The sequence below is a fragment of the Vicugna pacos genome, chromosome 18 (assembly GCF_048564905.1).
Source record: "Vicugna pacos chromosome 18, VicPac4, whole genome shotgun sequence".
In the NCBI taxonomy this organism is placed as follows: domain Eukaryota; kingdom Metazoa; phylum Chordata; class Mammalia; order Artiodactyla; family Camelidae; genus Vicugna; species Vicugna pacos.
In genome coordinates, this window is record NC_133004.1 from 11,121,742 (window position 1) to 11,148,648 (window position 26,907).

Consider the following 26,907-nt stretch of genomic DNA (forward strand, 5'->3'; position numbering starts at 1 on the left):
AAGTGAAAAAACAAAAATGAATAAAAGCCTTCAAGTGGAAGCTGCCTAGAGTGGGGAAATAATGTTAAAGAAGTCAGGATGGCAGGGACACAGGGAGTGAGATGGAGCATGGATTGACATGGGACCTGGCCTTTTGGCTTTTACTCTGAGATGGGAAGTCACCGTGGGAAAGGCAATAGGGGAAGGCAGTAGATTGGGCCAAGTGCACCATTATCAAACTGGTATGTCTGGCTATGCAGAGTGAACTGTACATACTGAGCTGAACGGACAGACACGTGACCCAGGTAGGGCCAATTCAAAGCACATTTGCTCTAGGAGCACTGCCTTGCTTGTGGATGGCATGTGGCCCAAGTCGGGTCAGTAAGAATCTATTGAGGGACTTTTGATGAAGCCTAAGCAGATGCTTCTGCTGTAGGGCCAGAAGCTCATAGGATGCTTGCTCAAAGCAACTGGGAGAACTTGTTGAAGAAGAATATCAACCAAGAATTTATCTCATGCCACTTGCAGCAACATGGATGGACCTAGAGTCGACCATACGAAGTGAAGTAAGTCAGAGAAAGAAAGACAAATACCATGTGATACGACTTGTATCGGGAATCTAAAAAATGATACCAATGAACTTATTTACAAAACAGAAACAGATTCACAGACACAGAAAACAAACTTACCATTGTAAGAGAGGAAAGTGGTGGGGAGGGATCAGTTTAGGAGTTTGGGATTAGCAGATGCAAATTACTACATAGGAAAGAGATAAAGAACAAGGTCCTACCATATAGCACAGGGAACTGTATTCAATATCATGTAATAAACCATAATAAGAACGAATATGGAAAAAGACATATATATGTGACTGAATCACTTTGCTGTGCACCAGAAACTAACACAACATTGTAAATCAATTAGACTTCAATACAGAAGGTTTAAAAAATTTGTAGAACATCTGTACAGTGGAAAAACATGAAGCCATAAAGGGGAAAATAAAAGAATTTATTGAGTTGAGGAATAAAAGCAGGAGAAGGAAAGATGAGAAAAGACCTCAATTAAGGAGTTTTTGACATGCTGATGAGCCAAAAAAAGAAAAAATAAGAAGTTCTTATTTTGTAAAATCCCACATGGAATCGGTTAGGTTTCTGTCCCCTGTTACCAGAGTGCGAACCCGGTATGAACACTGATTGTAACAGTGGTGCCCTGGGACACTGGTAAGAGGACGTGGCCTGAGGTGACAGGTTACACAGGGAACTGCCTGTAGGTCAGTGGTGATAAGCTATGTGTTTCTGTGGTCCTTCTTCATGTCATTTCTTTGGATTCTCTTATTTCTCTTTTTTGACCAGCTATTCTCTCCATTTTGCTTGTGTTCAAGCTTTCTCTACTCTTGATGTCTGCAACGTGATTTTCCCCATTCTATTAAGTTTATTTCTTCTCATCTTGACATGCATCAGTGTCCTTTCTCAACTTCTGCACAAGCCCCAACCTCTACCACTCAGACACAGAAAGAACAAGTGGCATTTAGCCGGAGCATGTCAGAAGTTCTTCCACCTCTACATCCGGAAGCAGTGCTCGGTACACATGGAGGTGGGTGATGTGAAATGAAAGACATCTGGTTTGGATGTGTCTGAATATTTAAAAAACTTTTTGTCACCTGTTACCAGATAGCGTTCATCTTTTGAGACCTTGACTGCAAAGCAGTACACAGAAACCAAGACTAACTGCTTTGTAACGCGGCCCAGCCTAAGGCGCATGATATTAAGTGCTTTCCCCTGGGTTTAATGGCAAAAAGCTCAGCGTCTCTCTTTCCTCCCTTCATACCACTTTCTTTCAGATTCTTCTATTTTCTTTTTGACTTAGCTATCATTTCTGTATCACCAAGTTTCCAACTTTCTCTCTGTTCTTGATATCATGATGCTGATAATGGCATCTTTCTCAACAGTCAGAGCAGCTCTAAGACCACCACCCAGGCACACAGATTACAAGCCCACACCTTCTCTGGTCCTAACCCAGAATCTGTGAGGAAGAGAGGTGAAGTCATTTCAAAAAGATGGAATCAGCGGGGTTGGCCTGGCTCTTTGATGCTTGGTTAGAACATTATTCTTTCTACTTAGAAATTATTTTGTGTCTCTTTTCAAGTGTCTTATGTGTTTCCAATTGATTTTCTTTTCTTTTTTGCTTTCTTTCTCTTCTTTCCTTTTCTTTTTTTTTTAAAGATAGAATGTTGAGTTAGAATTTAGTAACTTCAGGTCGATTCAAAAGAAGCCAGTTTCTGTTAGTGGCTTGGATGAAAACAACATCTTCTAATCAACTAAGACTCGGGTATTCTGTTGTGATTCACAGTGAAATGTTGGAAAGACACAGAAAATAGTTGCCAGGAAAATACCTAAATGAAGACACAACTAGCCTTATATAGTGATTTGTAGCATCACTGTGCAGGGATTTACCCTTGACTTTTAGCTTCATGTTTAATATAAGGGAACACTCAATGGAGATAGAGAAAACAGACTTAGAGCATCTACTGAGAACTCTCAGGAAGGCAATTAATACATTTAAAAGCAAATGGAAGTAGGTTGATTTTCAGTTTCAATTCAGAAGTCTCAGAAATTTCCTCTTCTTGAACCAAGCTCTAGAAATCACAGAAGAGATAGTAACACAAAATCCATGACCTCTCTTGAAAATGTAGTTTGGTGGACTATAATTTATAGTAAGTTCCTAAAAATCACAAAACAGAAGGGGAAGGAATGATGAATGGAGTGGGCATCTGAGTGTAGAAAGTACAACCACAGGAAGTGGTGACAACACTAGTGGTCTCTGAGTCTGAGGGTGGTGGAATCCAGCACATCGGGGCTCAAGGAACCAATCAGACCTTCAGTTGCCATGGGATCACTTAGGAGGGGTGAACCATGTTCCATGCCCTTGATCATTACTACAAGATTTACCAAACCCAGCAAAGTCCTAAAGGCTTCCTTAGGCACCAAGTATAATTGGAGACACTGGAACAGAAAAATAAGGCAATGTTCTTATCGTATGATCATCAGAAAGGAAGAAGAACCATCCATATACAGAAGATCAGCCATCAAAGTATCTCTTATAATCAGTAATCTTCCCTTGTCTCCACTGAAAAGACTGAGGAGTCCAAGCTCTACTGCAGTCAAATTCGATTCAAGACGCAAATAAAAGTTGGAGACAAAACTATATACTGCATGAATATGATAAAAAAAACAGAATGCAAATATATTATGAGACTGAGATCAAAAGAAAAGGCCATAATGTGCAAAAGATGTGGGAAAAAGTCAACCAGTTCCAGGAGAAACATAAACTGATTGTTGGAAAGAAATCCTTCACACGTACTTGAAGAGACAGAACATTTAAAATGGTCTCATAACACAAAAACAAAATAATGAGGTGATAAGTTAACACAATATTATGGAAAAAAATGTTTAGAACTTGGGAAATGAATTAAGAACAAAGCAAAGAGTGTACATAATTAATTGTAAACAAAAGGGGCACTCTAGCAAAAAGAGAAAGACAAACACCATCTGATGTCACTTATATGTGGAATCTAAAAAAGACAAATGAACTTATTTATAAAACAGAAACAGACCAACAGACATAGAAAACAAATTTATGGTTACCAGTGGGGAAGAGAGTGGGGGGGGATAAACTGGGAGTTTGGGATTTGTAGATACTGACAAATATAAATATAAAATAGATAAACAGGTTCATACTGTAAAGCACAGGGAAATATACCTGTACCTTGTAGTAGCTTATAGTGAAAAAGTATATGAAAACAAATATACACATATTCATGTATGACTGAAGCATTGTGCTGTGCACCAGAAATTGACACCACATCGTAATCTGACTATACTTCAATTAAAAAAAAAAAAGCATCTTTCTGGCAACAACAGCAAAAAAGGGGGGCACTATAGCTGCAGCATAATAATAAATGACTTCTGTGGAAGAAAAACTTGATACTCAATCATTAATGAAAAGATAGAGCCATTAAAGAGTTTGAGAGAAGCTAATAGACATAAAACCAGTCAAAAGACAGTCCAATATGAAGACAATTGTTGCTTCTGAAGGAAAAAATATCTCAAAAAGGATGATAGACTATATAAATGTTTATATATAAGGATAGAGAGAGAGACTGAATATATATATTAAATATATATGTGTGTTACCCCTCCAATGGCCAGTGAAAATGTAAATCAAAATGAAAAAAAAAGGGAGAGCGAGGCCATGATAAAGGACTGCAGGGCAGAATTGGCTTCTTTTATTACAAAACAAAGGGTAGAAAATTTATGAGATTTATGGCTAAAATAATTTCAAAGCATTTAAAAAATGTGACTTAAATGGAAGCCATTACCCTATTGGCATCCACCACAGGCACAGAGACTAAAGGGCAGAGCATGTGCAGGACACCCTGACGGGGCACGTGGCGCTGGTGAGGATTCAGGACTGAGGCTGTTGTGCGGAGGATGCTGTGTGCAAGCACTCAGATCCTTCAGACCTCATTGGGCCCCTGACTGACCTGGCTTCTGTGTTCTTGTGCTTAAGGACTTGCACCATGGACTCTTTGGAAGACTCCTTGAGGGTTCCCGAAGTTGCTTTTCCTTCCTACGTGGAGAATTGAAAGTGCCAGGGACTTCAGTCCTGCCAGAGCACCTCTGCAGCAGCGACTCCCTGACGGGATGTGCTGAGAGCCCAGCGGCTTGCCTTGAGCTGTAATTCACATCCAGGCCCATCTGGGCTGGGTTCTCCCAGGAACACTTCCTTCATAAGTCACTTGCATGTGGATCCTGACCTCAGTGTCTGAATCTGGGGACTTAAGTCCTACTGATGGTCATTTTGGGGAGTTGTGTGCAAAAAGTTCAGATGCACAGGATGAAGCAACTTCCAGAGGGCCTTGAGGGTCAGACAAAAGAGATTTTCCCTTGTGTATATCAAGCAGATGCTTGTTGTGTGTATCAAGCAGTTCTGTTGAGTGGTCAATATTCAGCAGTTCACCAGGTTTTGTGATTCACCCCTGACTGAGGGACGTGGGACTTCACTTACAACTTGCCTTTTTGATGTCCCCCTGGGGAGCAGGTTGATATGCAGAATTCATTTTCTGGCTCCCAGTCTAGGGTCCCTACATCTTTCATATACAGTGGTGGCTTCCCACTTTATGTCATTTTATTGTTTTACTTCTCAACCAAAGAAACCCTTAATCTTTCCCCAAATAAATTTATAAGTAAAGGCCTAACATAGAAGACTTACAAACAGACTGATCCAGAGTTAGTCCACACAAGAGATGCTGCTGTCAGACATCAAGAGTCCAAGCAGGACAGTGATGGACTGAGACAAAATCTTCTATAGCTACTGCCCAACATTTCTGGCATGAACATATTCACATGAATAGAAGAATCTTTTTTTTTTTTTTTGGAGTGTGTGTGTCACGGGAGGTAATTAAGTCAGTATGTTTGTTTATTTTAAATGGAGGTAGTAGGGATTGAACCCAGAACCATGTGCCTGCATAGCACAGTCGACCACTAAGCTCTACTTTCCCCCTAGAAGGATATTAAGAGTGCTAGTGCCTGGCTCCAATCTCTCTCTCCCTCTCTCTGATTCATTTCCCATCCTTTTCCTTCTCTTTTCTTTTCTCTGTCCCAGTAAAGGCCATGGCATCGCACTGTATTTATACCACACCCCAGCCCCCACCCCAGGGCAAGTGGGCACCTGCTTGATTGCTGGATGGGAAAGGAGATGCTGGGCTAGCCCTGCTCAATGGCCATTGGCCAGCGGGGCCCTAATGTAATTCAGTGATCCCTGCGTCTCCTCCACGGATCTGAGTTCATGCCTGGAGTCAGGTAGGGGCTGTGGGGACCACTGAGCAGGCCCAGGGAGCTGGACACAGCTGCTCAGCTGAAGATGGTAAAAGCCAAACAAAGGAAGTCTCTGGGACAGAAGAACTAGGGAGGGGAGAGCAAACTTCCCATGGAGGGAAGGAATGGAGTCCTCCGTGCTGTGCCTGAGGAACTAAACTGAGGGTCCAGGGGAAAGGACTGAAATGCTGGCAACACAATCAGGGCTAAAAGTAACGCAAGGGCACTTCTGCACAGGAGTGGAATTTTCTATAACTTCTGCCAGGATTTCTGGCAGGACTGGAGAGCTATTTAAAAATTGATGTGAAATTCACATGACCTAAAAGAAACCATTTGGTTTTTTCCCCTGATCCAAATAGATTTATAATCCAGATTATTAAAAAAAAATGCTGGTATAAGCTCAATGTTAGAGATGTGTAGGCACTTCAGAAAGACGTAAGAAGGAATTAAAATGACCCCAAACTGGGAGGGAGGGTATAGCTCAAGTGGTAGAGCGCATGCTTAGCATGAGTGAGGTCCTGGGTTCAATCCCCAGTACCTCCTCTAAAAATTAATTAAACCTGATTACCTCCTACACCCCTACACCCTAACAAAATAAAATAATTAAATAACATGCTGATGAATAAATAAAACATTAAGATAAAATGACTTCAACCTGCCACCCAGAGAAAACCACAGTTAAACATATTCACAACCACTAACATATTCACACATTCTATCTTTTGTAAGAGTTTTTCTTATGCATACAAGCATTTTATTTTTCAGAACCAGGATAATCCTAATTGTAATCTGATTTTTTTTAAATCAACATTTGCATGCTGAATTCCATTCCATGTCTTTTCTATCAGTGTTGGAAAACTGCACAGTACTTTTTAGGTGTCATACACACTGTGCTCAGCATCCAGCAGAACATTGATACTAGCAGGTTCTTCACTTGATTATTCAGTGAATGTCTGTAATCCAGCTTGCCATGCCTGTGACTCTTCCTGAGCGGGTGACTCCTATCTCTCCAGAAAGGGCAGCCGTTAGGCATCCACATTTTATACCTTTTGTTCCCGCATCTCTTCAGCTTTGCCTGATGGGTGAGAGATACTGAGAGGTCCCAGCGAATCCACGGGAGAGCAGGGACTTCAGGTTTGGTCTCGTAAGTAAAGGATGAGCTAGCTACGGAGGTTCCATTTCTTTTCTATCTTTCTATTTATTTTTTCACCCTCCTGAGGTGAAACAGAAATTCAGATTTGTACATGAAAAACTCCTATTTTAAAAGTTGGCTCTGAAATTTTTAACCCTATAAAGAGCAAACAGAAGTGAGTCACTGGGTGGGACGCAGCGACATACACAGCTGAGTTAACGACCTCCTGGTCAGTGAGAGGAGGTGGAGTCAGCTGTTTCGTGAAAGAGAGACTAACACGTGGCCCTGGGGTGGGCAAAGGTCAGTTTACCAAAGAAGAGCCAGCAGGCTTGGTGCTCTTATGTGGCCCGCTCCAGAGCAGGGGAGCGAGGCCCGGACTGCAGAGCCCACAAGGCTCCCCGCTCCTGGGGCTGTCTGCCCCCTCCGTCTCCTCACTCATATGGAATTCGACACATCTGTGCTCAGGGCCAGCGTCCTCGGTCTGCCTGACAGGGAAAGAGCTGATCCTTGTCATTATGGCTCCGGGAGACCCTCCCCAAGGGTCCTCCTATCATCCTCATGAAACTCCCCCAGAGAATTCCCTGACAGCTTCTCAGGCAGCACAACCCAGCATCACAGGGTGTTTGGGGTCATTAGAGAATTTCTGATCAGCTAATGCAGGAGGAGCAAGAACGGTCATGAACTTGCTGCCTGAGGGACTAACGGTGCCCTGTGGGACACAGCTGGGGACAGAGAACGTGGACATCACTGTTTCAATGATCCAAGAGGGAAATCCAGCCCCTGAAACACACATTCTACACATTAGCTCTCTTTTCTACACTTTAATCCTCACAACCACCTTTTAAGTAAACTCTCTTCTTAGCTCTAGTTTGCTGAGGGGTAAACTGTCAGAGCTGCTCAGTGATCTTCCCACGTCCTCACAGCTGGGAGGTCGTGTGGCTGAGACTCTACCCCAGAGAGTCTGAATCAGGGTCTGTTTTCCCCCCATCACCCTGTACGGGACTTACAGCAGAAGGATCCACGCTGTGTGTCAGCCAAACTTCCTGAACTGGCTCACGACCTGAAATTCAAGCCCACTCTCCCGGACTCACACTTGCAATAGGAAAAAAAATCTATTTCAAAGCATAAACAGGTCACTAACCGAGCTGCACTGGGACCTCAATCAGGAACCAGGCTGACGGCCCTGCTGCTACTTCCGGGCCGAACCCAGGAACCCAGGAACAGCACATGTGGGCTCTGCGAACGGCTCCACCCCCTGAGTCTCGCTAGCATCCCCAGGGAGCTCTGGGAGCTGTAGTTATGGGGACTTGGGATGGCCCCTGCACATCTAGTTCAGAGGCACTCGACTGCAAGAGTGGAGAGAAATTCCCTAGAGAGCCCTGGCCCCAGGCTGTGGTGGGTGGGACCTTGCAATCCACACAGCTCCTGCTCTCAGGGGACATCAAGTCAGATGTCCTGCGTGTGACCCCAGAGGTGAGGGTTTTGAGGGGATCCAGGGAGACCAGGTGCACTGACCTAGAGGAGCAGAGGGACATGGGTGTCTTAAGTCACTCCCCCAGGTTACGACCGTCTTTCTTTCTGAATTTCCACGAGGCCCCACGGCTTCTATTTCTCTTCCTTTCCTCCCTGACCTGCAGTCCCGTTCAGCACTCACGCCACCTAGAGGCCCTGTGTGATGTGTCCAAGTCATGTTCATGGATGCGTGTGATATTTATGAACTGGTTTGCTTTCTACTCATGTTTTTAATTTATTCTGATGATATTGCTCAGTCACTCTGGCTGTTTCTAATGCACTTCCCTCTACAGTTTATTTCCAAAAGCGCCTACGTGACACAAGTGTTGCCTTGTTCTCCCCCTTTGGCACTAACAGTTGTAGCCCGTGCCCCCGGTGTCTCACTGTATGGACTTGAGAGTCTCCACTAAAGGCTGTCTCTTGGCCTGGGCTTGGGCAGGCCAGACGGGCCGGCAGCTAATGGCCCTGGAAGAGCCCTCAGCCTGGCAAGAGAGGAGCGGGAACATCCGTACCCAGTGTTCCGCTTGCTCAGGAGGGACTACTCTGGCGTCATGGGCAGCAGTGTCTCCCTGTGTTGTCCAGTGACAGGAAGCTTCCATTGTCCCCAGAGGGACCTGCCAATCACGCATCCTTCCCTGACTCTCCAAGAGCCCCTGCCGCACTCTTCCACTTCCATAGTGGTGCTTCCTGAAATCATCTCCCGAGCAAGCCAGTGAAGGCAGTACCACCGCTAAAGGACCCAGGCTGCTTCCAGCTCCCGGTTACTACAAGCACCACCGCGATGAGCACTTTCCTACCGGCGCCCTGCAGGCGGGCAGGAGATCTTAGCTTGGATACATCAGGAGTGGACTGTGCTGGGGGACGGGGCACACGTATACTTAATTTCACAGAGCAGTGTTGTCCTCCTGTGTGGAAGGCTTCCTGCTGTCCTGACATCCTGGTTAGTACTTCTGGTTAGCAACCATCAGATGTCTGCCAGTCTCATGTGTCTAAGGCCATGGCTCAGTGTGGTTTTAATTTGCACATCTCTGACTCCTGGAGAGGCTGAGCAGCACTTCATAGTCCCATCGAACCTTTGGATTTTCTGTTTGTGAATTAAATGGCAAGGCACTGAGGAAGCACGCCTCTGCCTTTGCAGCCAGGGCCCAGCAGGGAAGGATGGATAGCAGAGAGATCTTTTTAGAAAAAGTACTGCCGGGGAAGGATATGATCTCTGAATGCAGGTCTGGGGCTGGGTCGTTTTGGTAGAAAGTGGGAGAGGGAGTGTCCGGTGGGGTGGGGCTGTCGTCCCCTGATGCTGGGAAATCTGACACCTGGAATTAAAATCCAGGTGGCAAGTTTGTCATTCTGAGACTGCTTCTGTCTTTCCAGCTGAAGTAACAGAGGCCCTTGAGGGTCTCCAGCAGGAACTCTTAGAGACTCCTGGGGTGGGGAGGCTTGTGGTTAAGGGGGCGTGAGACCAGACTCCTGGATCCTGGTGACGGAGGGCAGGAACACCTGAGGATGCAGGGCTGGGACGTGAGTGGGCTTGAGAATATTTTCCAGCTTCCTGCGGAGTGGCCACCCAGACTGTCAAGGCAGATTCTGACTGCTTCTGAGACTGTACATGTGGAAGGAGAGCAGAAACGGGAAATCCTTCAACTGTCACTGAGCAGTCTCCTCGCCATAGAAGGCACAGAGGTACAAGCTGGTCTAGGAGAAGTAATGGTGATAACATGAATCGAAAATCCCTCTTTTTTCCAGTATAAGTCATAAAAGTTGTAAGCATTCTGCATTAAAATACATATATATGCTAAACAGATTAGAATTAATTTGTATATTGCAAATATTCTAAATTATGTTAAATTGTTTTATTTCAAATATCAAAGCATGCTACAAAGGTTTTTATTTCATTGCTAAAAAAAAGAACAAACTTACACTTTTGCAGATAGGAAAAATTAATTAAATTTCCCCTTCTTGATGATGGAAGCCAATAACCTCTAATTTAAGATTTTTCGTTGGTGCATAAATCTACTTTAAATGTTGCTTGTCAAGACTTCCAGTTTCTGCAATGGGGTAAAAATTTGGAAGTCACTTCTCCCATCCTCACTGTAAGTCAACACATTTGAAACTCAAACAGCTCCATTACGGTATCGAGGACATGAGGCAAAATATTGCCTCAAAAGGTGGACAGACAGACAGGTGCGTATATAGAATCAGAGACTATTATGTGGAAGTTCTCGATTCGAAGCCCTTGTTAAAGCCAGTATTACTAAGAATACAAAAAAAAAACTTAAAAATTTCGGTGAATTCCTTGAAACTCGTTGTAGACTAGCTTGAAAGTTAAAAGCTCTAGATGGGGCATGCGGAGTGCTCAGTGTCATGGAGGCCGCCACAGTTTTGTCAGCTTTACCACCAGGAACCCAACCCAAGTTCTCACTGTGAAGACCAGAGAATAATCTCCATGGGCTTCTGATAGAAGGAGGACAATGTCATTATTCTGAAATAAGCTCACAGCTTTCTGTTCTCTCCCTTCCCGCAAGGGAAATTATAACAATCTAGTTACAGTGAGGAGAGGAGAACCCCAATCCTCCCCACCATTGCTGCCTCGCCTAAGTGCGGACGACGTTGAGAAGCACTTTGAAAGCTACACTTTGGGGCAAAGTTCAGGCTTCCTTAACAGTTGAGACTGATGATAAGAGTCTAGCATACTTATCTCCTCACCATACTTTATCACCACATCAATGATTCTACTTTGTATAACAGAGATTTGTAGTTGAAACGTTAAAGCTTTCAGACTCTATTTAATGAGGGACTTCTAGGCAATCCTGACACAAGAGAGGAGAGCCTTAGACATCTACAGCTACGGAAAACAGTAAACACAGCATCATCCCTAGTGAAATAAACATGTCTTCACCCTAAAGGCCTATATGTCTCAGTTCTCATTACCCAATACATCATGTCTAGATGTCTAGCTTCCAACATAAATTTTCAAGGCATGCTAGCATGTGAAAAACACAATATGAGGAGAAAAAGGAAGCATCAGAATGAGATTCAGATATGGCAGTGACTTTGGAGTTATCAGACCAGGAATTTGAAATAACTGTGATTGATATGCTAAGGTATCTAATGGAGAAATAGACAACATGAGAATAAACACACCTATCTAGAACTCTGTATCCAACAAATCCCTCCTTGAAAAGTAAAGAAGAAATAAGGTGTTCCCAGAAAAACAAAAACCAAAACTATTTGTCACCAGTAGACCTGCCTTGCAAAAAATTTTAAGAGAAGTTATCCAGAGAGAAGAAAAATGGTATGTAAGTCAGAAACTTGGATGCACATAAAGGAAGAGCATTAGAGAAAAAGTAAAAGGAGGTTAACAAAATCCTTTTTCCTTATCCTGAATTTATCCAACAGAGAACACTTTGCTCAAAATAAGAATAGCAACAATATATTGTGTGATTATGGATTATGGCTAAGTGAAATGAATGGCAGAAACACTCTGAGGGATGTGAGAGAGGATTTAGAATACTCTTTTTTGATTGAAGTGAAGTTCATTTACAATATTGTGTTTGTTTCTTGTGTACAGCATGGTGATTCAGTTATATATACACATATATATTGTTTTTCATTATAGGTTATTACAAGATAGTAACTATAGTTCTCTGTGCTTTACAGTAGGACCTTGTTGTGTAACTATTTTATATATAGTAGTTTGTATCTGCTAATCCCAAGCTCCTAATTTATCACTTTGTCCCTCCTCTTTCCCCTTTGCACACTTAACTAAGCATAATATTCTCTAGGTCCAACCATGTTGCTGCAAATGGAAATATTTCATTCTTTGTTTGTAAGCTGTGGAATATAAGGCGATATTTATAAATATATATGTATTTTATATATCTATCTATCACATCTTCTTAAGCCAATTGTCTGTTAATGGGCATTTGAGTTGTTTTCATCTCTTGAGTTTGTAACTAGTGCTGCTACAAACATTGGGGTGCAAGTGACTTTTGAAATTAGTTTTCATTTTTCCCCAGTATATACTCAGGAGGGGGATTGCTGGATCATATGGTAACTCCATTTTTAGTTTTCTGAGGAACCTCCATAATGTTTTCCATAGAGACTACACCAACTTTCATTCCAACCAACAGAGTACAAGGATTTCCCCTCCGACATTTATCATAAGTAGCCTTTTGGATGATGACCATACTGACTGGTGTGAGGTGTTACTTCCTTGTGCTTTTGTTTTGCTTTTCTCTGATAATTAACAAGTTGAGCATCTTTTCATGTGCCTGCTGGCCATCTGTAGGTCTTCTGTGAAAAATTTTCTCTTTAAGTCATCTTCTTGATTGAGTTTTATTTTGATAAATTGTGTGAATTGTTTTCTATAATTGGATATTATCCCCTTGTCATTTCTCTGCTATACAGCATCTTTGTTGATTATTTTCTGTATAGTTCTTTGTATCAGAAAATTCCATAAAGATTTATGTCAATTTCTGATTCACAGTGGAATGTTTCAGTCAGACATATACATGCATTTATTCCTCCTCTTCATACTCATTGTCATTATAGGTGACTATAAGATATTGAATAGAGTTTCCTGTGATTTACAGTAGAAACTGGTATATTGTGCTCTAACCTTTATGATTTCTTTTCTTCTGTGGACTTTGGGTTTAGTTTGTTTGTTCTTTTTCTAGTTCATTTAGGTGCAAAGTTGGATTATTTATTTAACATTTTTCTTGTTTCACAAGATGGCTTTTGCTATAAACATCCCTCCTAGAACTGCTTTCACTGCATGCCATAGATTTTGGATTATTGTGTTTTATTTTGATTTGTTTCCTCTATTCTAACAAATTTCTTCTTTGATTTCTTCAGTGGCCCGTTGGTTGTTTAGTAACATACTGTTCAGCCTACCAGTGTTTGTGTTTTTTATGGGGTTTTTTGGTAGTCACTTTCTAGTCTTATTGCTTTGTTTTGGAAAAGATACCTGCTATAATTTCAGTTTCCTTAAATTTACTGAGACTTGCTTTATGGCTCAGAATATCACCTATCCTGAACAATGTTCCTTGTGCACTGGAGAAAATGTGTACCCTGCTGATTTTGGGTTGAATATTCTATTTCTCTGTCTATTAAGTCCATTTGGTTTAATGTGTCATTTAAAGGGAGTAGTTCCTTTATTTTTCTGTTAGGATGCTCTGTCCATTGGTGGGGTGTTGAAATCCCCTCCTGTTATTTATTACTGTCAATTTCTCCATTGATGTCTGTTAATATTTGCTATATGAAGTTATGTTTATACTAATGTGAACTATTGCTGTATCCTCTTCATGGATTGATCTGTTGGTGTAAATTTCTTCTTTGCCTCTTGCTAAAGTCTTTGTCTTAAAGTCTGTTTCATCTGATGTGAGTATTGCTACCTCAGCTTTCTTTTGATTTCCACGTACCTGGAATACTTTTTCCATCCCCTCACTTCCAGTGTGTGTGTCTCTTTAGCTATGAAGTGAATCTCTTTTAGGGGACATATAGATGCCGATTGGTTTTTTATCCATTCACACACTCTGTGTCTTTTATTGGATCATTTAGTTCATTTCCCTTTAGAGTAACTATTGATAGGTATGTCCTCGTTGCCACTTTGTTAATTATTGGGAGGTTGGTTTTGAAATTTTTTACTTCTTTCTTAATTTGTCCTCTTCCCTTGTGATTTGATGACTACTTTTAGTGTTACATTGGGGTCACTTGTTCTTTTCTCTGTGTGTATGAGTTTTTGGGTTCATTGTTACTATGATATTATGACACACACCCACAATATCTTAATTTCATAAGTATTTTAACTTCCTGAATGTTCACTCACCTCCTCCCATGTTTACGGTTTTTGCCATTCTATTATACATCTATTTGCTTTGTGTGTCCCTTAATCATAAGTATATGGTGGATACAGATTTTTTCTACTTTGTGTTTTCACCTTCCTACTAGCTTTGCACATTTACCTTTACAAGTGGGTTTTTCCTTTTGTAATTTTTATGTTTCTAGTTGTGGCTTTGTCTTTTTCACTTAGAGCTGTCCCTTCAGTCTTGCTTGTAAAGTTTGCTGGGAGGTGCTGAACTCTTTTACCTGTTGCTTGTGCATCAAATCTGAATTTATACTGTTGAGTAGAGGATTCTTGGTTGTGTTTTTCCCCTTTTACCATAAATATACTGTGATTCCCTTCTCTCCTGAATATTTTCTGCTCCAGAGTCAACTGATAGCCTTATGGCAGTTCCCATAGTCATAATCTACCTGTTGCTTTTCCCTTGTTGCTTTTAATATTCTGCCTTTATTTTTCCCCTTGTAATCACAATGTGTCTTGGTGTGGTCCTCTTTTGGTGGACCCTGTTTGAGATGCTATGTACTTCCTGGACCTGGATATCTGTTTCCTTTCCCAGGTTAGGCATGTTTTCATCTATGATGTCTTCAGACATGTTTTCTTTCTGTCCCATTTTCTCTCTCTTATCCTTATGCGACCTCTATAATATGAAAGGCAACATGCCTAATATTGTACCAGAGGTCTCTTAAACTGACCTCATTCCTTTTTATGCTATTTTCTGTTCAGCTTCAGTGATTTTGAGTACCATGTTTCTTGCTTGCTAATCTGTTCCTCAGTATGACTTAGTGTGCTGTTGATTCCTCCTAGTGTATTTTTCGTTTCAGTTATTGTATTATTCATTTCTGTTTGTTTATATTGGACATAAAATGAAATCCTTTTAATAATAATACTCCATTACAGATTGAAGTGCGTAATGGTTTAAATGCTTATGATGTTTTAACTCATAGCTACCTCATGGTTTTGTTAGATTGCAAGTGTGTTTCTAAGCAACTCTGTATTTGCCCTTTTGAATTTCTGAGACCCCACTAAAAAGGCTGATCCTTTGTGGAGACTTCTTTGTTTATTATGATTCTTCTTCTATATAGGAAACCATGTTCAAACTGAAACTGTTCTTTCATTTTCCTGTAGCTTCCAGTTGCTTGGTATTGTGTGACTTTTTTTAAAAAAACTTTTTTTATTGATTTATAATCATTTTACAATGTTGTATCAAATTCCAGTGTAGAGCACAATTTTTCACTTATACATGAACATGTATATAATTCATTGTCACATTATTGTTCTCTGTGAGTTACCATAAGATCTTGTATATATTTCCCTGTGCTATACAGTATAATCTTGTTTATCTATTCTACATTTTAAAATACCAGATTGTCCCTTCCCACCCCCACCCCCTTGGCAACCACAAGTTTGTATTCTATGTGTATGAGTCTGTTTCTCTTTTGTATTTCTGTTTTGTTTGTTCATCATTTTTTTTAGATTCCACATATGAGTGATCTCATATGGTATTTTTCTTTCTCTTTCTGGCTTACTTCACTTAGAATGACCTTCTCCAGGAACATCCATGTTGCTGCAAATGGCGTTATGTTGTCGGATTTTATGGCTGAATAGTATTCCATTGTATAACTATTCCACATCTTCTTTAACCAGTCATCTGTTGATGGACATTTAGGCTGTTTCCATGTCTTGGCTATTGTAAATAGTCCTGCTATGAACATTGGGGGTGCAGGTGTCATTTTGAAGTAGGGTTCCTTCTGGATATATGGCCCAGAGCAGGAATCCTGGGTCACATGTTAAGTCTATTCCTAGTCTTTTGAGGAATCTCCATACTGTTTTCCATAGTGGCTGCACCAAACTGCATTCCCACCAGCAGTGTAGGAGGGTTCCCCTTTCTCCACAGCCTCTCCAGCATTTGTCATTTGTGGACTTTTGTATGATGGTCATTCTGACTGGTGTGAGATGATACCTCATTGTAGTTTTGATTTGCATTTCTCTGATATTTAGTGATATTGAGCACTTTCTCATGTGCTATTGATCATTTGTATTTCTTCCTTGTAGAATTGCTTGTTTAGATCTTTTGCCCATTTTTGGATTAGGTTGTTTTTTTTTCTTATTAAGTCATATGAGCTGCTTATATATTCTGGAGATCAAGCCTTTGTCGGTTTCATTGGCAAGCCTTTTCTCCCATTCCCTAGGTTGTCTTTTTACTTTATTTATGGTTTCCTTTGCTGTGCAGAAGCTTGTAAGTTCCATTAGGTCCCATTTGTTTATTCTTGCTTTTATATCTATTGCTTGGGTTGACTGTCCTAGGAGAACATTTTTGAGATGTATGTGAGATAATGTTTTGCCTATCTTTTCTTCTAGGAGGTTTATTGTATCTTGTCTTATGTTTAAGTCTTTGACCCATTTTGAGTTTATTTTTGTGTATGGTGTAAGGGAGTGTTCTAACTTCATTGATTTACATGCTGCTGTCCAGTTTTCCCAACACCATTTGCTGTTTTGAAGGGGATTGTTTCTTTACTTTCTTTTCCTGTTGATTCATTGTACGTGTAAATAAATGCAACTGATTTTTGTACGTTAATTTTGTAACCTGCTACCTTGCTGAATTCTTCTGATATTTCTAGTAGTTTCTGTGTGGATCTTTGCTACATTCTTTTTCTATAGCACAGGCATATATATATATATACATATATATATATATGCCTGTGCTATACAGTATAAAGCTTTTCTAGCATAAATCACTATTTCTCCTCTGGAAACAATAGACCATCATTAAAACATCTTTACTATTATTAATTTTGAAAAGGTACATGATTATGTGTTTTAAAATGTTATACTATTATATATGCTGACTTTTATGGGTAAAATGATTTAATGTCTAGTATTGTCTTCAATATAACGACAGAGCATTGAGAAAGTATGACACATAGGTTGCTGCTTGATAGTTGATAAACTAAGTTATAAACAGACATTTATCATTTCATTCTTTCTACTTTTATGTGCATTAGATTTTTTTGTGTAATACAAAGTTACAGCACTGGAAGTAATATTGAGACCATTTTTCTGCCTACCTAAATGGTAAAAAATATATCACCATGTTTGGGCACCAGCTTTTTCTCTAAGAAAATATTAAACAAACTTTCTAGCTCTTTTTCCATTTCTTCCTCATTCAGTGTCTTAAACTCCACCAAATCCATGTTGTCCTTATACTTGAATATCCTGTAGGTGAGGGTGAAGCCAACTAAACAGCGAACCCCTTCTGGGGTCTGCAAGGAACAAAATGACTTGCTTGTAAACACAGATGCTGGAGATTCCTGAAGGGAAATATTCACAGATTCAAAATCTCCAATTGTTCGAGGTTCAAGAGTGAAGGAGTAGATTTTCCGATATGCATTCTTTTCCAGAAGATCAGAATTCAGAAATTCTTGATTTGGGATGTACTGCTGTCTTCTGATTTGGTCCAGGTACCAGATTCCTCCTTCTTCTGTCAAGCGGAAGATAGAAGGCACCTGAGGCTGATCCTTTCCAGAAATTAACTCTAGAGGCTGCCACATCTGGTAAGAGCATCCAAACCCAGCATCAGCTATATAGTTCCTGCCGTCGATGGTCACCTTCAGCAGGAGATGAATCATGGCCTTGCTGTATTTGTTGGCTATACTGTTGTAAACATACCCTCCTAACATTGTGGTCTCAAAGCCAACTGTGGTGAGAGCCCAGTACAGAAGTTGATTGAGCTGGAGGCACCAGCCACCCCTTTTCCTCCTCACAATTTGATCAAAAATGGCCTCCAAATCCAATTCCATGACTTCCCCACAATGGATGTTAAGGTTCTCAAAGGGAACGGCTTGAAGCTGGTGCTGAAGAATGTCAGTTAATGTTTCCAAGTCCAACTTGTTCCTAGGGTTCTTGTAACCAATTCTTTCAAAATACGCTTCGATGTCCATGATTCCCTAAGGCAAGGGAAGTAAAACAAATTTATTACGTTTGTACGTAGGTATCTTTACACAGCCTACTTATAACAAATGCTTTTTAAAATGCAAATATAAACAGTGGTTATAAATATCTATCACCATAAGCGTTTCTGGTATGCTTTTGCTGTGTTAATCAGCTTCACGTGCATCAGTTCACGTAATCATGTCAGTAACACTTTTTAAGAAAAGTATTATCATTTTTCCCATGTTTTAAGCCTGAGAAGTTAGAAATCATACTATATGATGAGTGAAATGATAAACAGCTTACATGTGGTTTTCTTGGTTATGAATAAGGAGAGGTTCAAATTAGCATAATGAGAATAGAGTTTATAAAGGGTTCCTAATATAAAGAGGAAAGTTATGTAATAGAGGGCGTATTATTCATGGAATTTGACCCACTCAGTTTCCCCTTTAGCTAAACCTTACCCAAAGTTCTTCAAAGTTTTATATTCATTCACATGAAGATTTATTGATTTATTCAATAAATAGTTCACTAAAACTCTACTATGAATATACTACTGACCTAGTGATTGCTTGCCTGCAAAAATCTCACATTTTAGTAGGGGTGATATGGCACAGAGAGTGAATCAAATAAATAAATAAAACATACAATTTCTTAGATTGTGAAAAGTGCTCTGAGGAAAATAAAGCCAAGAAGGAAGCTAAGATGTGCCCAGAGAGATCTTGAATTTCAAGTAAGTGGATGAGAGGAAGCCTGGCGATGACTCTTAGGATGTGAGAGAAAGAGCCATGTCCCTATGTGGCGAGGATCATTCAGAAAGTAAAGAAACAAAAATGAATTACACAAAATGTTATGATAAATCACAGAGAAAAAAATGTGACAATGTGTATATGTCCATGAATGACTGAAAAATTGTGCTGAACACTGGAATTTGACACAACACTGAAAAATGATTATAAATCAATAAAAAATGTTAAAAAAATATGAATGAAAGCCTTCAAGTGGAAGCTGCCTAGAGTAAGGAAATAATGTTAAAACAGTCAGGATGGCAGGGACACAGGGAGTGAGACGGAGCATGGATTGACATGAGATGTGGCCTTTTGGCTTTTACTCTGAGATGAGAAGTCACTGTGAGAAAGGCAGTCGGGGAAGGCAGTAGATTGGGCCAAGTGCACCATTATCAAACCGGTATGTCTGGCTATGCAGGGTGAGCTGTACATACTAAGCTGAACGGACAGAAACAAGACCCAGGTAGGGCCAATTCAAAGCACATTTGCTCTAGGAGCACTGCCTTGCTTGTGGATGGCATGTGGCCCAAGTTGGGTCAGTAAGAATCTATTGAGGGACTTTTGATAAAGCCTAAGTAGATGCTTCTGCTGTAGGGCCAGAAGCTCATAGGATGTTTGCTCAAAGCAACCCGGAGAACTTGTTGAAGAAGAATATCAACCAAGAATTTATCTCATGCCACTTGCAGCAACATGGATGGACCTAGAGTCAACCATACGAAGTGAAGTAAGTCAGAGAAAGAAAGACAAATACCATGTGATATGACTTGTATCGGGAATCTAAAAAATGATACCAATGAACTTATTTACAAAACAGAAACAGATTCACAGACACAGAAAACAAACTTACCATTGTAAGAGAGGAAAGTGGTGGGGAGGGATCAGTTTAGGAGTTTGGGATTAGCAGATGCAAATTACTACATAGGAAAGAGATAAAGAACAAGGTCCTACCGTATAGCACAGGGAACTGTATTCAATATCATGTAATAAACCATAATAAGAATGAATATGGAAAAAGACATATATATGTGACTGAATCACTTTGCTGTGCACCAGAAACTAACACAACATTGTAAATCAATTAGACTTCAATACAGAAGGTTTAAAAAATTTGTTGCACATCTGTACAGTGGAAAAACATGAAGCCATAAAGGGGAAAATAAAAGAATTTATTGAGTTGAGGAATAAAAGCAGGAGAAGGAAAGATGAGAAAAGACCTCAATTAAGGAGTTTTTGACATGCTGATGAGCCAAAAAAAGAAAAAATAAGAAGTTCTTATTTTGTAAAATCCCACATGGAATCGGTTAGGTTTCTGTCCCCTGTTACCAGAGTGCGAACCCGGTATGAACACTGATTGTAACAGTGGTGCCCTGGGACACTGGTAAGAGGACGTGGCCTGAGGTGACAGGTTACACAGGGAACTGCCTGTAGGTCAGTGGTGATAAGCTATGTGTTTCTGTGGTCCTTCTTCATGTCATTTCTTTGGATTCTCTTATTTCTCTTTTTTGACCAGCTATTCTCTCCATTTTGCTTGTGTTCAAGCTTTCTCTACTCTTGATGTCTGCAACGTGATTTTCCCCAATCTATTAAGTTTATTTCTTCTCATCTTGACATGCATCAGTGTCCTTTCTCAACTTCTGCACAAGCCCCAACCTCTACCACTCAGACACAGAAAGAACAAGTGGCATTTAGCCGGAGCATGTCAGAAGTTCTTCCACCTCTACATCCGGAAGCAGTTCTGGGTACACATGGAGGCGGGTGATGTGTAACGAAAGACATCTGGTTTGGATGTGTCTGAATATTTAAAAAACTTTTTGTCACCTGTTACCAGATAGCGTTCATCTTTTGAGAGCTTGACTGCAAAGCAGTACACAGACACCAAGACTAACTGCTTTGTAACACGGCCCAGCCTAAGGCGCATGATATTAAGTGCTTTCCCCTGGGTTTAATGGCAAAAAGCTCAGCGTCTCTCTTTCCTCCCCTCATACCACTTTCTTTCAGATTCTTCTATTTTCTTTTTGACTTAGCTATCATTTCTGTATCACCAAGTTTCCAACTTTCTCTCTGTTCTTGATATCATGATGCTGATAATGGCATCTTTCTCAACAGTCAGAGCAGCTCTAAGACCACCACCCAGGCACACAGATTACAAGCCCACACCTTCTCTGGTCCCAACCCAGAATCTGTGTGGAAGAGAGGTGAAGTCATTTCAAAAAGATGGAATCAGCGGGGTTGGCCTGGCTCTTTGATGCTTGATTAGAACATTATTCTTTCAACTGAGAAATTATTTTATGTTTCTTTTCAAATGTCATAATTTGTTTCCAACTGTTTTTCTTTTCTTTTTCTTCTTTCCTTTCATTTTTTTATTTTTTGAAAGATAGAATCCTGAGTTAGAATTTAGTAACTTCAAGTCGATTCAAAAGAAGCCAGTTTCTGTTAGTGACTTGGATGCAAACAACATCTTATAACCAAATATGACTGGGGTATTCTGTTGTGATTCACAGTGAAGTGCTGAAAGGACACAGAAAATAGTTGCCAGGAAAACACCTAAATGAAGACACAACTAGCATTATATATTGATTTGTAGCATCACTGTGCAGGGATTTACCCTTGACTTTTAGCTTCAGGTTTAATATAAGGGAAACCTCAAGGGAGACAGAGAGACCAGACTTCCACCATCTACTGAGAACTCTCAGGAAGGCACTTAATACCTTTTAAAGCAAATGGAAGTAGGTTGATTTTCAGTTTCAATTCAGAAGTCTCAGAAACTTCCTCTTCCTGGACCAAGCTCTAGAAATCACAGAAGAGATAGTAACACATAAACTGTGACCTCTCTTGAAAATACAGTTTTGTGGGCCGTAAGTAATGGCAAGCGCCTAAAAATCACAAAAGACAAGGGGAAAGATGATGAATGGAGTGGGCATCTGAGTGTAGAAAGTACAACCGCAGTGGGTGGAGACAACACTGGTGGTCTCTGAATAGAAGAACCTCTTTTTTTTTTGGTGTGTGTGTGTGTGTCGGGGGAGGTAATTAGATTGTTTGTTTGTTTGTATTAAATGGAGGTAGTAGGGATTGAACCCAGGACCTTGTGCCTGCTAAGCACAGTCGACCACTAAGCTCTACCCTTCCCCTAGAAGGATCTTAAGAGTGCTAGTACCTGGCTCCAATCTCTCTCTCTCACTCTCTCTGTCTGTTTCATTTCCCATACTTTTCTTTCACTTTTGTTTTCTCTGTCCCAGTGAAGGCCATGGCATCGCACTGCATTTATACCACACCCCAGCCCCCACCCCAGGGCAAGTGGGCACCTGCTTGATTGCTGGATGGGAAAGGAGTTGCTGGGCTAGCCCTGCTCAAAGGCCATTGGCCAGCGGGGCCTTAATGTACTTCAGTTATCCCTGCATCTCCTCCACGGATCTGAGTTCATGCCTGGAGTCAGGTAGGGGCTGTGGGGACCACTGAGCAGGCCCAGGGAGCTGGACACAGCTGCTCAGCTGAAGATGGTAAAAGCCAAACAAAGGAAGTCTCTGGGACAGAAGAACTAGGGAGGGGAGAGCAAACTTCCCATGGAGGGAAGGAATGGAGTCCTCCGTGCTTTGCCCGAGGAACTAAACTGAGGGTCCAGGGGAAGGGAGTGAAATGCTGGCAACACAATCAGGGCTACAAGCAACACAAGTGCACTTCTGCACAGGACTGGAATTTTCTATAACTTCTGCCAGGATTTCTGGCAGAACTGGAAAAATTTTAAAAATTGATGTGAAATTCACATGACCTGAAAGAAACCATTTGGGCTTTTTATCCCCTGATCCAAATAGATTTATAATCCAGATTATTAAAAAAAAATGCTGGTAGAAGCTCAATGTTAAAGATGTGTAGGCACTTCAGAAAGACTTAAGAAGGGATTAAAATGATCCCAACTCAGAGAGGACGGTGTAGCTCAAGTGTCAGAGAGTATGCTTGGCATGAGTGAGGTCCTGGGTTCAATCCCCAGTACCGCCTCTAAAAATTAATTAAACCCGATTACCTCCCCAGCCCCACCCCCTGCCAAAATAAAATAATTAACATGCTGATGAATAAATAAAATATTAAAATAAAATTCAGTGACTCCAAAACCTGCCACCCACAGAAAACCACAGTTCAACATATTCACATTCTACCGCTTGTAAGAATATTTTCTTATGCATACAAACATTTTATTTTTAGAACCAGGATAATCCTAATTGTAATCTGATTTTTTTTAATCAACATTTACATGGTGAATCCCTATCCATGTCTTTTCTATGAGTGTTGGAAAACTACGCAGTACTTTTTAGGTGTCATACACACTGTGCTCAGCTTCCAGCAGAGCATTGATACTAGCAGGTTCTTCACTTGATTATTCAGTGAATGTCTGTAATCCAGCTTGCCATGCCTGTGACTCTTCCTGAGCGGCTGACTCCTGTCTCTCCAGAAAGGGCAGCCGTTAGGCATCCACATTTTATACCTTTTGTTCCCGCATCTCTTCAGTCTTTGCCTGATGGGTGAGAGGTACTGAGAGGACCCAGAGAATCCACAGGCCAGCAGGGACCTCAGGTGTGGTCTCGTAAGCGAAGGATGAGCTAGCTACGGAGGTTCCATTTCTGAAGAATTTAAATTTAGAAATATTCAGAAGATGAGACAGCAGAGCAGAGGCAGAATTGAAAAGTTACAGTGCAGGAATGCAGAGGTCATAAAGGGCTAAATTTAGGGCAACATTCACCAAAAAGCAGACACTGTGAGGTAAAGATAAGATACAGAGACAGAGGAAGCCAGTTGAAGGAATTCAAGGTTTCAAAATTTTGTAGATACTGATAGGCATATGCAGAATAGATAAACAAGATTATACCGTATGGCACAGGGAAATATATACAAGATCTTCTGGTAGCTCACAGCGAAAAAGAATGCGACAATGAATATACGTATGTTCATGAATAACTGAAAAATTGTGCTCTACACTGGAATTTGACACAACGTTTTAAAATGACTATAACTCAATAAAAAAAATTTTTTTAAAGGAACAATTCTGATGGCCCCCCCTTTGGATCACCTCCCACTCACACTGAAGATAGCTCAATTCTGCAAATGGCTTTTCTGCTAGAATTCTGTGAGATTCCATTTCCCTACTCCTCCATGTATCTTTCCAATTCAAACCACTAATTCATCCACTCGGAGACTGATAGCTTGAGTTTCGGAAGCCTGAAGCCTAAAGAATGTAAATAACATAGTTATGTTGATCATTTAGCCACAAGATTTACTTAAGGGTGTGGATTAAAATAAAGCACGGAAGGAAAGTGAACAACTCGTGTCCTGTAGTACATTTACAACTTCGTGCGACGACCGCTGCTATCTAGTTCTAAAATACCTCCCTACGTGCCCCAAAATAAGATCCCGTACCTGTCACGCCCCATTTCCTCCAGCCCCCATCAGCCCCCAGTCTACTTCCTGACTCTATGAATTGGTTCCACTTCAGCTATTGTGCGCAGTGCTGCTGAGGACATCCATGACCCAGTATGGTTTATTCCCTGTTTCAGTTCCCTGGGGGTATGCCTAGGAATGGAATTGCCCAGTTGAATGGTAGAATTTTAAGAGGTGCTGCTCAGTGGCTTTTCTTCCTGTATGCCGTGGTTTTCTTTTTCTCTCCCTTCTGATATCTGTTTTTCTTTTGGGGGGCTGGGGGGTGGTAATTAGCTATATTTAATTCTTTTTTTAAATGGAGGTACTGGGTGATTGAACCCAGGACCTCGTGTATGCTAAGCAGGCACTATACCAATTGAGCTATGCCGTCCCTGATCCCCCGTCCCTTATTTCTTCTGGTGCCCAGGCTCACTGCAGGGAAGAGACAAGCCCCCTACACTCACCAGAGGTAAGCGGTCAGCCCAGGGATCTTCTGGATAACAATCAGCTGTTGTAGCCAGTGAGCCACAGGCAGCAGGAAGTTCTGAATGGTTTTGGTTTCTTTACTTTTCTTTCTTTCTATTTATTTATTTTTTTTTACCCTCCTGAGCAGAAACAGAAATTCAGACTTGTACATGAAAATCTTCCTATTTTTAAAGTTGGCTCAGAAATTTTTAACCCTATAAAGAGCAAACAGAAGTGAGTCACTGGGTGGGATGCAGCGACATACACAGCTGAGTTAACGACCTCCTGGTCAGTGAGAGGAGGTGGAGTCAGCTGTTTCGTGAAAGAGAAACTAACACGTGGCCCTGGGGTGGGCAAAGGTCAGTTTACCAAAGAAGAGCCAGCAGGCTTGGTGCTCTTATGTGGCCCGCTCCAGAGCAGGGGAGCGAGGCCCGGACTGCAGAGCCCACAGGGCTCCCCGCTCCTGGGGCTGTCTGCCCCCTCCGTCTCCTCACTCATGTGGAATTCGACACGTCTGTGCGCAGGGCCGGCGTCCTCGGTCTGCCTGACAGGGAAAGAGCTGATCCTTGTCATTATGGCTCCGGGAGACCCTCCCCAAGGGTCCTCCTATCATCCTCATGAAACTCCCCCAGAGAATTCCCTGACAGCTTCTCAGGCAGCACAACCCAGCATCACAGGGTATTTGGGGTCATTAGAGACTTTCTGATCAGCTAATGCAGGAGGAGCAAGAACGGTCATGAACTTGCTGCCTGAGGGACTAACGGTGCCCTGTGGGACACAGCTGGGGACAGAGAACGTGGACATCACTGTTTCAATGATCCAAGAGGGAAATCCAGCCCCTGAAACACACATTCTACACATTAGCTCTCTTTTCTACACTTTAATCCTCACAACCACCTTTTAAGTAAACTCTCTTCTTAGCTCTAGTTTGCTGAGGGGTAAACTGTCAGAGCTGCTCAGTGATCTTCCCACGTCCTCACAGCTGGGAGGTCGTGTGGCTGAGACTCTACCCCAGAGAGTCTGAATCAGGGTCTGTTTTCCCCCCATCACCCTGTACGGGACTTACAGCAGAAGGATCCACGCTGTGTGTCAGCCAAACTTCCTGAACTGGCTCACGACCTGAAATTCAAGCCCAGTCTCCCGGACTCACACTTGCAATAGGAAAAAAAAATCCATTTCAAAGCATAAACAAGTCACTCACCGAGCTGCACTGGGACCTCAATCAGGAACCAGGCTGACGGCCCTGCTGCTACTTCCAGGCCGAACCCAGGAACAGCCCACGTGGGCTCTGCTAATGGCTCCACCCCCTGAGTCTTGCTAGCATCCCCAGGGAGCTCTGGGAGCTGTAGTTATGGGGACTTGGGATGGCCCCTGCACATCTAGTTCAGAGGCACTCGACTGCAAGAGTGGAGAGAAATTCCCTAGAGAGCCCTGGCCCCAGGCTGTGGTGGGCGGGACCTTGCATTCCACACAGCTCCTGCTCTCAGGGGACATCAAGTCAGATGTCCTGCGTGTGACCCCAGAGGTGAGGGTTTTGAGGGGATCCAGGGAGACCAGGTGCACTGACCTAGAGGAGCAGAGGGACATGGGTGTCTTAAGTCACTCCCCCAGGTTATGACCGTCTTTCTTTCTGAATTTCCACGAGGCCCCACGGCTTCTATTTCTCTTCCTTTCCTCCCTGACCTGCAGTCCCGTTCAGCACTCACGCCACCTAGAGGCCCTGTGTGATGTGTCCAAGTCATGTTCATGGATGCGTGTGATATTTATGAACTGGTTTGCTTTCTACTCATGTTTTTAATTTATTCTGATGATATTGCTCAGTCACTCTGGCTGTTTCTGATGCACTTCCCTCTACAGTTTATTTCCAAAAGCGCCTACGTGACACAAGTGTTGCCTTGTTCTCCCCCTTTGGCACTAACAGTTGTAGCCCGTGCCCCCGGTGTCTCACTGTATGGACTTGAGAGTCTCCACTAAAGGCTG

The 26,907-nt window shown here is 41.7% G+C and overlaps 1 protein-coding gene across 3 annotated transcripts; it reads right to left on the bottom strand.

Moving 5' to 3' along the window:
* Positions 1–17,406: 17,406 nt before the first annotated feature.
* LOC102532768 (arylamine N-acetyltransferase 1-like) lies at positions 17,407–26,188 on the bottom strand. 3 transcript variants are annotated; one of them, XM_072942162.1, is made up of 4 exons: positions 26,129–26,161; positions 23,534–23,669; positions 21,765–21,843; positions 17,407–18,285 (listed from the first exon to the last, which is right to left on the bottom strand). In XM_072942162.1, the coding sequence occupies exon 4, from the start codon at positions 18,277–18,279 to the stop codon at positions 17,407–17,409; it is 873 nt and encodes a 290-aa protein (XP_072798263.1). In that variant the 5' UTR covers positions 18,280–18,285; positions 21,765–21,843; positions 23,534–23,669; positions 26,129–26,161. The 3 variants fall into 3 exon arrangements, with proteins under 3 accessions (XP_072798263.1, XP_072798262.1, XP_031547446.1); XM_072942161.1 differs by lacking the exon at positions 21,765–21,843 and having other exon boundaries at positions 26,129–26,188; XM_031691586.2 differs by lacking the exons at positions 21,765–21,843; positions 23,534–23,669 and having other exon boundaries at positions 26,129–26,167.
* Between the last annotated feature and the right edge of the window lie 719 nt (positions 26,189–26,907).